This window comes from Etheostoma cragini, chromosome 1 (genome assembly GCF_013103735.1).
Source record: "Etheostoma cragini isolate CJK2018 chromosome 1, CSU_Ecrag_1.0, whole genome shotgun sequence".
In the NCBI taxonomy this organism is placed as follows: Eukaryota; Metazoa; Chordata; class Actinopteri; order Perciformes; family Percidae; genus Etheostoma; species Etheostoma cragini.
Window position 1 is genome coordinate 33,070,993 of NC_048407.1, and position 13,823 is coordinate 33,084,815.

Consider the following 13,823-nt stretch of genomic DNA (forward strand, 5'->3'; position numbering starts at 1 on the left):
GAGAGATTATATCTCCAACCTGGCCTGGGAACGCCTCGGGATCCCCCAGTCAGAGCTGGTTGATGTGGCTCGGGAAAGTGAAGATTGGGGTCCCCTGCTGGAGCTGCTGCCCCAGAGACCAGATACCGGATAATGGGTCGAAGATGGATGGATGGATGGAGGGATAAACACATAATGTGATCTGAAAACTGCTGATCTCAGCTGGTATTCTGTCTATAATGGAGTGCAATGGATATTTCTAAGTGACCCCAAACCTTTGACCGGTAGTGTAAATCGGAGCATTAACTATTTGGTGTGTGTTACTTTGAGTTTTGGTGTGAAAATCTGCTTTGACAAAACTGAATGTAAAATTGAAAGTACAGCGTGTAGTCATTCAGTCAAAGGAAATCCTAAAAAGCTGGGGTAGGGAGGAAACTGCAGGGTGTCGGGGAGTGTTAGCTGGGACATATAAAGCCAAAGAAATGCTAAGTAGACTGACTTAGTACCGGGTGTTAGTAACTTGATGCATGCATTTGACACAAAAGTGAAGTGAGTTAAAGATTGCTTATTTGGAAAATGAGTAATAAGCAGTATCCTATCATGAAATAATCAACAACAAAACAGAGAAAGTGTCTCTTTACTTACATCAATGCTCTGACTTTGTCCTCCGACTGGGAAGCCGATGGGCTCAGATCCTTCAATGGCACCAAATATCTGAATGTTAAAAAAAAAAAGTATTATTTCAAGAAATCATATTTTTAAGTCAGGCTACATTATGAAATAAGTAATTTAAAAGATTTCCACTTAAATAAAAGGTCTTTTAAGTCCCTGTCTCTGGATAGGGAGATTCCAGACTGGCCCATCTGAGCTTTCATTTTCTAAAGGCAGAGCAGGATACCCAGGGCTCTGTTTAGCTATCTGTTTACCTATCACCATTTCAAGCCACTGGGGGGGCGTGGGCAGGCTGGGGGAACTCATATTAATGTTAAAAAACCTCATAAAGTGACATTTGACATCATGCCATGGAACCTTTAACCCTTGTATGGTATTTGGTTCAAATGACCCATTTCAAGTTTTTACAAGAAGAAAAATGGTACAAATATACATTTTTTATACCTGAAAATTAACGGCCTTACCTTGTTTTCTGTAATAAACATGTATTCCTGACTCAATTCAAAAAATAAGAATGATCACATAGTGGATTTATAATGAATTATATGACATAACCTTATGACAAAAAACGAACCCCACTTCCATTTTTTATTATGTTCTAGTAGAGACTGATTGCATTTCCTGAACATATACAGTATGTTATCTCAATTGAGATAAAGACAATATTTTTAAAATTTTATTTCAGAATTGTTTCTAAAACCCCAAATCAGTCACAGGTCATTTTGACCCGAGGGATACAAGAGGGTCCCGAAGGTGAAGACCACACGAGTGTTAACCCTTGTGTTGTCTCTCCATCAACCATGAACTCACCCTTCCAGGTCAAAACTGCTTTGTTTTGTGCTTTTCCGATGTTTTTGACGTTTTTTTCTGATTTTGTCACTTTTTCTGCTTTAAAAAAAAAAAAACTGAGCTGGTTTAATAACAGGTTTTACACTTATTCTTGGAATTCATGGTCAAAAAACCTAATTTGTATCCAATTATACATACAATTTTAGTTAACATACTAGTTCTTCTACCTGAAGAATGTTATATGGAGTCATCCATGTTTTTTTTGGGCAATTTGGTGGAAAAAAAAATCCTTATTTCGGATATAAAACACTTTGAAACGGGTCAGTTTGACCCGAGGACAACACGAGGGTTAAAGGAACCAGCAGTAAAAACATGGCCACCTTCAGCATGCTGGTGAGATAGACGGCGATGCTCTCCGTCAGCATGCGGTTGGGCCGCAACTTGGCGCTCTTCCTGCCGGCGATGTAGCTGTTGCTAAGGCCGACCAGCGTTCTCATCTCCTCCATGGCGGTGCGAGTATCCACGTTGTCACACAGAGCGTCGTGGACGGCAGACTTCCTGTCGTAGAAACTGAACAACACGAGAAAAACCATTTGGCTTTCAGTTGTTTTTTTTATAGATCAGATTAGATTAGACTTTATTCATCCCACAGCGGGGACATTTCCTTATCAGGGCAGCAGCATTTTCTACAATAAGAGCCAAAAACTAACAATTACACAAGTAAACACGCAACAAGCAAACAGCAGACAGCGAGCAGACGTTGTGGCTGAATGTAAGTGACTCCAAACAAAGGTAGGTCCTCTTTTTTTCTTACTAAACCTCCAGATCTTCAGATGTCTCACGCTAGTTTTGACCCATATGGTAAAAGCTCAGTGAGGAGCTTTGTCTCCCATGTTAACTCATATTAAATCTTTCCTCTCTTACCTGTTGTTGAGCTCCACCTCTGCTGCCTCCCACTTCTCAAAGCGCCCGGTGACATCAGTCGGAGCGCGCAGTATGTCTTTCACATTCAGGAAGAACTCCTGTTACATGGAAATAAATAAAAAATACTATTAAAAGTAGGTTGTACTCTATTGTTACCACCACTTGCATATATGCTTTTACATTCTTTCCTTTGTATTTCTTATCTGTAGTTTTGAATATTTGTTCTTGTATTCTATCCTTTTTATTACTTGATGATGTGTGTGCTGTGTGTCTTATACTGTATTTCACTACTAGCACTGAAATCTGCCAATTTGGGATCAATAAAGTAAAATCTGATCCAATCTAAACTTAAAGGGGTATCAAACAGCATATCAGTTAAAGGTTTTATACCACCTGTAAACTAAAAAGCCCATTTGTCATGTTGTCCCTTACGTTCATGAACTTCTCGTACTGGACGGCCGACTCCATCGTGTTGGACGAGTAGTCCAGCGTGTCTTTCCAGGAATGCATCAGGAAAGCCAGACGGAGCTGACGAGCTGCAGGAGGACGAACAGAGGAGGGTTAAAGATGTCACTAACAACCCAAATCTCGTCTGGAAGGGTTCTGAGAAAGGTAGCACTAACATGGACTAGTTAGTGTGAAGGTAGTCTCAAGTGGGTTAGGGTTAGGGATTAGGGTTTTATACTTATCTTATCTTAGACAGAGAAAGAGAGACTCGAAGGGTAGCACTTTAAAGAAAAAGAGTCCTCGGGTCAAATTTGACCCGTTTTCAGTTAATTAGCCATCAAAATAAGCATATTAAAAATATTAAAGCATATTAAAAATATTAAAGCATATTAAAAATGTCAAAAGGAGCACGCACAACATTGAAAAAGTGACAAATATGTCTGAAAAAGCGATGATAGTTTTAAAAAAAGTGACCAAAACAGTTTTTTTTTTTCCAGGCTGGAAGACAACACAAGGGTTAAAACATTAAACTCGTCATTGTTTCGCCATTTATACGGTTCTCATCTGACATGAAACAGCAAGATAACCTTGTTCCTTCAAGACGTTTTCCTCCAGTGAACAGACGGTGTGTTGTACCTGGCGGTCATTTTAATGAAGAATAGCTAAAACTGAAATAACAAACATACAAATGAAGCTGCCTTGCCTTCAGAAAACTAGACTTCTGCACCTCCTCTAGGGTGTTTTCCAGGTTTTAGAAAATCTAAATGTGATGAGAGACTTCTATGGAGCTAGACTTGTTTCTTTATTACATGCGAGAGGGAAAAGTTTGAGTGAAAACGGCATCACAATGACAGCAAAAAAAAAATAGCAAATATATATTTTTTGCTATCAGTGTGAATAAAAATGATCTCTTAAAATTAAAAAATCTCTCAAAATAATTTCTTTTTGCTATTGGTATGAAAACCTTTTCTCTCAAATGATTTTTTTCTCTCATAAAAGGCTTTATTTGCTATGAGTGGGATCACTTTTTCTCTCAAACGTTTATTTTCTCGCATGTAATAAAGAAACCTCTCTAGCTCCACAGACTTCACAGGTCATCTCAGAGCGAGAGGACGTTCCTATTGGCTGTTCTACAGATGCAGATGTAAGCACCCGCCCCTTCTTTTTCCTTTGGAATGGGTAGATTTAAAATTTATGAAAACACAGGATAGGCATTTACTTAAACTAAAAATAACAACAGGTGTCTACAACATTAGCGGTGTCAAGCAGAACCGGTTGGGTCACCTGTGTTCTTTGCCAAGGCATCTTTAATGGTGATGAAATTCTTCAGAGACTTCGACATCTTGCAGCCTGCGATCGTCAGGTGTCCGGTGTGCAGGAAGTATCTGACCCAGTGGTCGTTCTCAAAGAAGGCCTGTGAAGAAAACAACCAATGGTGGTTGAACACAGTCACTTTCTCTTTGATTGTAAATGGCTAAATACATCAGTTCATTAAGACAGTTAATCATCTTTAACTACTCGAATGTTATCTGTGTTTTATTCACTGCAGGCTTAAAATGGGGGGGCAAATTAAAGTAAAAAGACAAGCAGGAGCAAATATTGCCAATGGACAACTAAGTAAGACTTATTTGTACCTCGGACTGAGCCAACTCGTTGTCGTGATGGGGGAATCGAAGATCAAACCCCCCGCCGTGGATGTCCATGGACTCTCCCAAGATGGAGCCAGCCATGGCAGAACATTCGATGTGCCAGCCCGGCCTTCCCTGTTACAATTTCAAAATATTCAACAGAGCAAAAACAATCAAGGTTGCATCAATCACATCCAAAGGTGCCTCATCTTTTACTATCTGCGATATACAATCTAGCATCCTGTATTAGAAGTAATGCTTCTGCAACACACCTACGTTAAGAATGAACTCTCACCTTCCCCCACGGAGAATCCCATGAAGGCTCTCCGGGCTTAGAGGCTTTCCACAAGGCAAAGTCATTGGGAGACCTTTTCTCCCCTAATCTGTCAGCAGAGATGCTCAGGTCACCTGCAGGGCCACACAAGACACAGCAGAGACCAACGGGACTATCAGAACTGGCTTATAAAAACAGAGAGAAATCCACCTTCAGCACTCATGGTAATACGCAAGATTTAACAGGTTTGAATTGGACGTCCAAACATGACAGTGTAAATATAGTGCAATTGTAAAAAAAAAATACAAAAGATTTAAAAGAGTCGAAATGTCATTGATGTTAGTGGTGCTTGTGTATTTGTTTGTTTTTTTAAAGATTATTTTTTGGGCGACTGACACGGAGCAAAGGGCCGCAGGTTGGACTTGAACCCGGGCCGCTGCACAGGACTCGGTCTACATGGGGCCCACGCTCTCACTGGGTGAGTTTCAAATTTTCAGTTTAGTTTATTTTATTAGATTGTGATTTTCTACGTCTGTGGGTTTAGGACTTGACGAGCCTCGGCTTCAAACATGTCTGGTGTGTGTTCTGTTAAAACATTTAACACATTATTTTTCTTCTTTTTGTTTAATTTTATTCATTATATATCATTTCAGTCAATATGTAATAAATACATTATATAATTAACATAAATACATGAAAATATAACTCTATAATTGAGTCAATGTAGTTAATTTTGTTATTAATTCAAAATCCATTTATTATTTTGACTTTTTTATATATTTATATTAATTTATTTTACAGTCAGTATTTAATATTCACTGAAATGGCATATCATATTTTTTTAAACCCTAAAACTGTTTATATGTGTACACACACACACACACACACACACACACACACACACACACACACACACACACACACACACACACACACACACACACACACACGATTAATAATATGATATAATATATAAGAAAAAATAATAATCAACCAAAATGAAATCTAACTTTGCCAACTCAACGAAGGCCCCGGAACTAAAATGTGGGATGTTAATGTTCCTGCAAACTAAAATGTGTGCTATCAGATTTGAAAGCTGCTTTAGTCCCAGACAACCTTTAGGTAGTTGAAATGTGAAAACATATCTACCTTCTCCCTCTTGTAAAGCTTTCTGGTCTCCGACCGCCTCTGGCACCAGTTTGGCGTACGAGTGCTGCGGACTGGCATCAAACTTCGAGGTGTCGAAGTACACTGAAGCGTTCGATTCGTACCTGTACACATCAGAAATCCCAAATAATGAAAACTATCCCGGTAATGACAAACCATGTGGATGCACCAGAAATAGTAGACACTGGTAGTTTCTTCCTCACCCGTAACCATTGGACACAACCTTCTTCACAAACTCCACAATCTCAGGCACGTACTCACTGACTCGAGTGAGGACGTCTGGGGGAAGAACCTGGGGGGAGGGGGGGGTCACAAAGACAATACATGTACACAAAATGTGTGTAAACTATTTCAGCCATAAGTATCCCAACCTGTTGCCACAAGAGTGGGAGAACTATTCTCTATAATATGATAACATCCGGTTGCATTAAGATTTTCCATGAGAGGAATAACGGGCTTAGCCCCAACCAAAGACAGGGCTGTCCACATGCTGGTAGAACACACTGGGTATAATTGTATTTAAAGTGAAGCCAAGTGGTCCTCCCTTTCTCGCAACTTCCATCCATCTTCATCCGCTTAGCCGGTATCAGGTCTCGGGGGAAGCAGCTCCAGCAGGGGACCCCAAAATTTCCTTTCCCGAGCCACATCAACCAGCTCCGACTGGGGGATCCCGAGGCGTTCCCAGGCCAGGTTGGAGATATAATCCCTCCATCTAGTCCTGGGTCTTCCCCGAGGCCTCCTCCCAGCTGGACGTACCTCCATCTAGTCCTGGGTCTTCCCCGGGGCCTCCTCCTAGCTGGACGTCCCTCCAATTAGTCCTGGGTCTTCCCCGGGGCCTCCTCCCAGCTGGACGTCCCTCCATCTAGTCCTGGGTCTTCCCCGAGGCCTCCTCCCAGCTGAACGTCCCTCCATCTAGTCCTGGGTCTTCCCCGAGGCCTCCTCCCAGCTGGACGTCCCTCCATCTAGTCCTGGGTCTTCCCCGAGGCCTCCGCCCAGCTGGACGTCCCTCCACCTAGTCCTGGGTCTTCCCCGGGGCCTCCTCCTAGCTGGACGTCCCTCCACCTAGTCTTGGGTCTTCCCCGGGGCCTCCTCCTAGCTGGACGTCCCTCCATCTAGTCCTGGGTCTTCACCGAGGCCTCCTCCCAGCTGGACGTGCCTGGACCACCTCTCTAGGGACCCCCCCCAGGAGGCATCCTCACCAGACGCTCGAACCACCTCAACTGGCTCCTTTCGATGCAAAGGAGCAGCGGATCTACTCCGAGCTCCTCTCGGAGGACTGAGCTTCTCACCTTATCTCTAAGGGAGACGCCAGCCCCCCCTCCTGAAGAAACCCATTTCAGCCGCTTGTACCATCGCAACTTGAACAAAGTAAATATAAAGTAACGAGACATGAAACTTAAACGGACCAAAATAACACTACTTCAGTGTTTTCAAAAGTCCGTCCCTGAAGGCACTGCCGCGTCGGGGGACACTGCAGCTGATGCAGATCACGATGACCCGAACGTGAACGAGAAAACCAGCCCGAATCGCTGTGTACTCACAACTAAAAAATAGACTGCACCACTAGGTCGTTAGCGTTTGGATCCGAGCTCTTAATCTGGCGCTTGGCATCTTGGGATGTATAATTCCCTGAAACAGCCTTTAGAAAACACTTTGCTGTGCCTCCACTTACATTCAGCGCGTCCATGTCTTTATGGTACTCTCCCTCCCAATAATTGGGGAGAATGGAGAAGATTGAATTCTCTGTGACTTGACTTCCGAACTGCTTATCCAACCAATCAGCCAGCAGGTCCTTGGAGTTCTCCAACAGCACCTTGGAAAAAACAAAGGTCATAAATTAAGTTAAGAGGTTGTACGACCTGGTCTGCTCAGTGAGTCTTACCTGTGCCAGAGGTTGTACGACCTGGTCTGCTCAGTGAGTCTTACCTGTGCCAGAGGTTGTAAGACCTGGTCTGCTCAGTGAGTCTTACCTGTGCCAGAGGTTGTACGACCTGGTCTGCTCAGTGAGTCTTACCTGTGTCAGAGGTTGTACGACCTGGTCTGCTCAGTGAGTCTTACCTGTGCCAGAGGTTGTAAGACCTGGTCTGCTCAGTGAGTCTTACCTGTGCTAAAGGTTGTACGACCTGGTCTGCTCAGTGAGTCTTACCTGTGTCAGAGGTTGTACGACCTGGTCTGCTCAGTGAGTCTTACCTGTGCCAGAGGTTGTAAGACCTGGTCTGCTCAGTGAGTCTTACCTGTGCCAGAGGTTGTAAGACCTGGTCTGCTCAGTGAGTCTTATTTGTGCCAGAGGTTGTACGACCTGGTCTGCTCAGTGAGTCTTACCTGTGCCAGAGGTTGTACGACCTGGTCTGCTCAGTGAGTCTTACCTGTGCCAGAGGTTGTACGACCTCGTCTGCTGCTTTGCCCTCCATCGCTGCCTGAAGGGGCTGCAGAGCGGCTGTAACCGCAGCGTCCAGCCTCTCCAGCATCTGCTTCTTATCTGGGTCTGTGGTCCCAGCCAAGTCGGCCTGAAAGGGCTGACAAGTAACACACGTGCATGAGGATGTAAGAAAAAGACAGAAACCTACAGGTTAACTGAAATCAAGTCTATAAATTGTATAATTACTAATATTATGATTTCAGAATTTGACAGTCCCAAACTTCATCAGAAGACATCCATGTTTAGAGTTGGGTCTCTGGTGCTTCAAATCCCAGATAATCCACAGCCCTTTGTTTGAACCAGTCTCTACTTCCCAAGCATTTGATCGGATATACTTTACTGCCCCCTGAAACTTGTCTGCAAGGCTCTTATCGTTGTACTAAAGGCTAGTTGAGAGTTTGGTCTCACCACTCTGGCGCTGAGGACGTCCTGCAGGATTTGAGCAGCTTGTGGGTGCTTCTCCTTGTACTGGTCTAGGAGGTAGTTCTGCCGGGCCCTTTTAATGATCTTAGAGAGAGAAATACCAACACCAAACCAAAAAATAAATAAACATATTGACTTAAGAGAATTTGACAAATGTTTTTGAATGTCTAAAATGCGTTAAGCGGCTGCCACCATCCACAGCAGGACAACGCTTCTCTTTGTGTCGCTACTCCTAATTGCGTCTCCCAACTGTTGTCGTGCCGAGCGCCATCTACTGTAGCTAACACACTGACTATGGAGAAGTAGCTCAGACATCCACACTGAACAAACATATGAAGTATCCCTTTAAGGTTAGGTCTAGAAAGATTATGCAACTGTTACTGTTGCAGCGTGCTTTCCTTTCCTTACAGTCTCCTCTTCTTCTTTATTTGGGCATTTTAGGCAGTTATTACACAGGACACATGAAGATGTGAAAGGGGAGAGAAAGGGGGAATGACATGCAGCAAAGGGCTGCAGGTCGGAGTCGAACCAGCGATCGCTGCGACAAGGACTGAGCCTTTACGGGGGCGCACGCTCTACCAGGTGAACTTTCCAGGCGGCCATCTTCTCAACTACTTGCCTATTTACAGATTATTGTGTCTGTACGCCCTCTAGTGTTTGGGAGAATATGGTGACGGCCAATGCGTTGCATGCTCGTAGCTGGCACGCCATCGACCGCTGCCCACGCACGGAGTCGCGTACGAGCACACCCAACGCTTAAATCAAACTCACTTTGTCGTCTATGTCTGTGATGTTCATGCAGTAGAGGACATCGTACTTGAAGTAGTCCTTCAGTATCCTTCGCAGAATATCAAAAGATATGTAGGACCTGTACAAAGAGACACATTCGGGGAAAAAACAAATCTAGTTACACCAAAATAAACCTCCTTTGTAATCCTTTGTAAGGATGAAACTCACGACTTGAACAAGCAGCCCTTTTTCTTTTTACCTGGCGTGTCCCATGTGCGAGGCATCGTACACCGTCGGGCCACAGCAGTACCATGTTACTTTATTCCCTCTCTGGGGGACGAACGGCTCCTGAAACATAAAACGCTTGTGAGTTGATTACAAAGAACCAAACAAAACCTCTGGGGACGCCTCGAGATTACACAGCACAGCTTGCTCAGTAATAACAAAAGGACACATGTGCATCCTGTCTTCTTACAATCTGTTTCTCTGTGCTCCGTACATTGTTTCGAGACAATTTCGCTTTCCACAAAGAACCCAAACACTGACGGGGATTTGATATTTGCCTCCAACCAAGGGCGTAGCAGCCACGGGGTACGCGGGGGAAATGTCCCCCACACTTACAACGCGTCTGAGTAGGCCGGTGTGCACGTTACTCAGGTTGATTCAGTTGATCTTTTTAGGCACTAATATATAATAAAATAATATATAATAAAAAATATAGGGAGGAATACTCATTAACATATGGAATAATTGAGATCGGTGTATTTGAGAGAATAGTGGCATTAGAATGGGCCAGACGCCACCAAATTTGGGCTATTACAGACAAAACGTTCTCACGGGGGAAGGGTGGGGGGGGTAATTGCATGCCCCCACAGAATCACCCCACTTTACCCCCTTCAACCTCAACGCGGGCGCAGATTCTTCATCTTTTTATTCCTACAAACCCATTTTACAAGTTTTTTTTGTTCTTGTCTCTTAGCATATTAATGACCTTAGCACCACATGATTGTTCGATGGCCTGCTCCACCGTCATGTGGCCAGGTCACATGTTAGCGGATCCTCCTATTGGACGAGATGGGGCAGTAAAACAGTATGGAACGGTTTATGGAAAGATGTCAGTGTTTCCATCAATCATAAATTAAATGTAGGCTACTTGGAAACTGTAATTTGGAGAGACAATTGGGAGAGGATCTCTGAATCCTTAACTACCTGTCCCCCTCAGTTTGGTAACTACGGCTACGCCACGCCCCCCCCCCTCCAGCCTACCTTTGCTCTCGTCAGGCTGTTGTAGAGTCGAAGTCGGGGAACCTCTGTTCCTGCAGGTGGAGACCAAGGGGGCTGCACCCGCTTTCCTTTCACTGAAATCAAGAAAGAAAGAAGAAAGGTTATCTAAAGGGACATCAAACTGCCAGCTTTACATGTTTTCTCCCATCCTTCACGCTGTACACAAGCATTTAAAGCCACTGTGTTGCGTAGGAGTGGAGCTGTACCAGTTGTAATTTAGATTGTCTAATATTTCACAAGAAAAAACCTTAATTTATGATTTGAAGTTTGTTATTTTCACACAGAAATCTACACATGGTGCTTTAAATGTAATACATTTTGTCAATGCAAATTATTTGGAGACCAAACGAGAGAAACCCTAGGAGGAAGGTTAACAGGGGTCTGGATTTCTTGCCCCCCTTGTATCACTGCGAGTTACTACTGCAACTATTGATTATTTTTTATCATCAATTTATCTTTTGGTCCATTAAATAGTGATAAATGCCCAATGCCGTTCCCAAGAATGCAAGTTCAAATTGTTTGTTTTATCAGACTAACGGTACAAAACTCAAAACTATTAAATTTACTAATAAAGAATACTGGAACCAGTGAATATTTAATTGGGCAAAAATATTTAAAAAAAAGCTATCACCTGAAACTGTTGCAGATCATTTTCTGCGATCTGATTCATGAATTAATTTACTAACTGTGAAAAAAGTACCCACAAGAGAACTCACCCAGAGGTTTTCATATTCTTTCAACGCATTTCCTAAATAAGTAAATCTAATTCAAGCCAAAGACGCAGAGCACAGACTGCATCTAGCTGCATAAACACATGTTTTAAGCAGGCGTATGCCACTGAACATCAAAATGCATTGCAGGTATTCACTTGTTTTTACCTGCAACTGAAGTATGAATCACTCTGAAGGTAAATCATTGAAGGAAATCTTGAAAAAACAGTAGAGCGTTCCAGATTTCCTCTGTGATCTCACACATTATTGTAGTGATTAAAATGTCATCTCCTCCAAAGGAAACACATCACTGAACAATCTTTAGATCTACTTATTTAACTTGGAATAGTGCCCCACTGATCATTATCATTATGTGTGTTGCCTTAGCGCCAAGATCCAGTAAATCATTTGCCACAGGCAACAATAATTGCCTCAAAGTGTGAGGAATTGTCTTGAGGTTAGTCTTGAGTTTAGTCCTGAGGTTAGTCCTGAGGTTAGTCCTGAGGTTAGTCCTGGTTAGTCTTGGTTAGTCCTGAGGTTAGTCTTGGTTAGTCCTGAGGTTAGTCCTGAGGTTAGTCTTGGTTAGTCTTGAGGTTAGTCCTGAGGTTAGTCCTGAGGTTAGTCCTGAGGTTAGTCCTGAGGTTAATCTTGAGGTTAGTCTTGAGGTTAGTCCTGAGGTTAGTCCTGAGGTTAGTCCTGAGGTTAGTCCTGAGGTTAGTCCTGAGGTTAGTCTTGAGGTTAGTCTTGAGGTTAGTCCTGAGGTTAGTCCTGAGGTTAGTCTTGAGGTTAGTCTTGAGGTTAGTCCTGAGGTTAGTCCTGAGGTTAGTCCTGAGGTTAGTCCTGAGGTTAGTCTTGAGGTTAGTCCTGAGGTTAGTCCTGAGGTTAGTCCTGAGGTTAGTCCTGAGGTTAGTCCTGAGGTTAGTCTTGAGGTTAGTCGGGCTAGTGCACACAAAACAGAGTAGAATCTCCTCATTTGTTCTGTCCTTTAGTCAGATGGCACAAAGGAAACCCTTTTCCCAGAGGAATGCCGCACGCCATATAAAAAAAAAAAAAGAGCGGTCAAAGCCACAGAGAGCATGTCCAACCAGCGAGGAGAGCACATAATACATGTTGTTTTAAACACATGCAATGCAGGCCTGAGATAAAAGATATCTAATTTCCTGCCGGTTTTACACGTCTGTGTTTGCACAGCTGTTGTAACATCAGGTATTCTTTGGGTAGGTGCCTGAGGGCAGAACTGCTGACGCTTAGTTTTAACCGTGATAACAGCGACTCTCCCTACGCTCAGCTCCAGGCCCCGTACACCGTGTGCTGCTCTGACTGACTGAACAGGCGGGAATGCTGAAACTGGACTTATTCAAACGCTAAATAACTCTGGGTTCATGCATGTCAGTGTTTGCAGAGGCGTGGCTACATCTACACCACTACGCTTTGGTTAAAAAAACACAATACCTTTCCCCACGTTTACGCCTTGCGTCCACACTACTGCGGTGTTTCCGAGACACTAAAACGGAGACATTTGGACACACTGCTGCCCCCGTTAGGGTGTCAGGGGCTGCTTTGTTGTCTGGACGGGGGTAAACGGAGACCTTTGGACACACTGCTGCCCCCGTTAGGGTGTCAGGGGCTGCTCTGTAGTCTGGACGGACACAAACGGAGACCTTTGGAAACGACAACGCACGTCAGCCAGTGTAATCGGTCAGCTAGGCTTAAGTAGGCTAATAATATGAACTGCACTGAGTGCGACCTGCACAATTGGCCTTTTTACATTTTGTCATACTATTTAAGAAGTTGCACAATTTTGTATTCTCAACTAGTATATATTCAAATATTTGTTCTTTTATTTTATTCCTATTATTGTTATTATTTCATGTAAGTATATTGTATCCTAATATTTCATTTATATTTTGTGCTGTGTAACTGACTTTGCTGCTGCAACACTGTACTTACCCATACTACTGGATCAATAAATATCTATCTATCGTATCTATCTATCTATCTATAGTATCTATCTATAGTATCTATCTATAGTATCTATCTATCTATCGTATCTATCTATCTATCTATCTATCTATAGTATCTATCTATAGTATCTATTGTATCTATCTATCTATAGTATCTATCTATAGTATCTATCTATAGTATCTATCTATCTATCTATCTATAGTATCTATAGTATCTATCTATCTATCTATCTATAGTATCTATCTATCTATCTAAAGTATCTATCTATATATCTATCTATCTATAGTATCTATCTATAGTATCTATCTATCTATCTATCTATAGTATCTATCTATAGTATCTACAGTGGGTACGGAAAGTATTCAGACCCCTTTAAATTTTTCACTCTTTGTTTCATTGCAGCCATTTTCCAA

General features: G+C 42.8%; 1 protein-coding gene across 1 annotated transcript in view; it reads right to left on the reverse strand.

The window, feature by feature from the left end:
* Positions 1 to 13,823, reverse strand: part of cars1 (cysteinyl-tRNA synthetase 1) — a 28,497-nt gene that overhangs the window by 11,081 nt on the left and 3,593 nt on the right. Inside the window, exons 3-17 of the mRNA XM_034889349.1 lie at positions 10,718 to 10,809; positions 9,711 to 9,799; positions 9,494 to 9,590; positions 8,708 to 8,806; positions 8,247 to 8,396; positions 7,553 to 7,693; positions 6,084 to 6,172; positions 5,863 to 5,984; positions 4,735 to 4,847; positions 4,446 to 4,574; positions 4,096 to 4,225; positions 2,797 to 2,900; positions 2,365 to 2,462; positions 1,821 to 2,010; positions 625 to 693 (exon numbers count right to left, since the gene is read on the reverse strand). Of these exons, the coding sequence (XP_034745240.1) occupies positions 625 to 693; positions 1,821 to 2,010; positions 2,365 to 2,462; positions 2,797 to 2,900; positions 4,096 to 4,225; positions 4,446 to 4,574; positions 4,735 to 4,847; positions 5,863 to 5,984; positions 6,084 to 6,172; positions 7,553 to 7,693; positions 8,247 to 8,396; positions 8,708 to 8,806; positions 9,494 to 9,590; positions 9,711 to 9,799; positions 10,718 to 10,809 (1,712 nt within the window). The remainder of the gene's footprint in view (positions 1 to 624; positions 694 to 1,820; positions 2,011 to 2,364; positions 2,463 to 2,796; positions 2,901 to 4,095; positions 4,226 to 4,445; positions 4,575 to 4,734; positions 4,848 to 5,862; positions 5,985 to 6,083; positions 6,173 to 7,552; positions 7,694 to 8,246; positions 8,397 to 8,707; positions 8,807 to 9,493; positions 9,591 to 9,710; positions 9,800 to 10,717; positions 10,810 to 13,823) is intronic.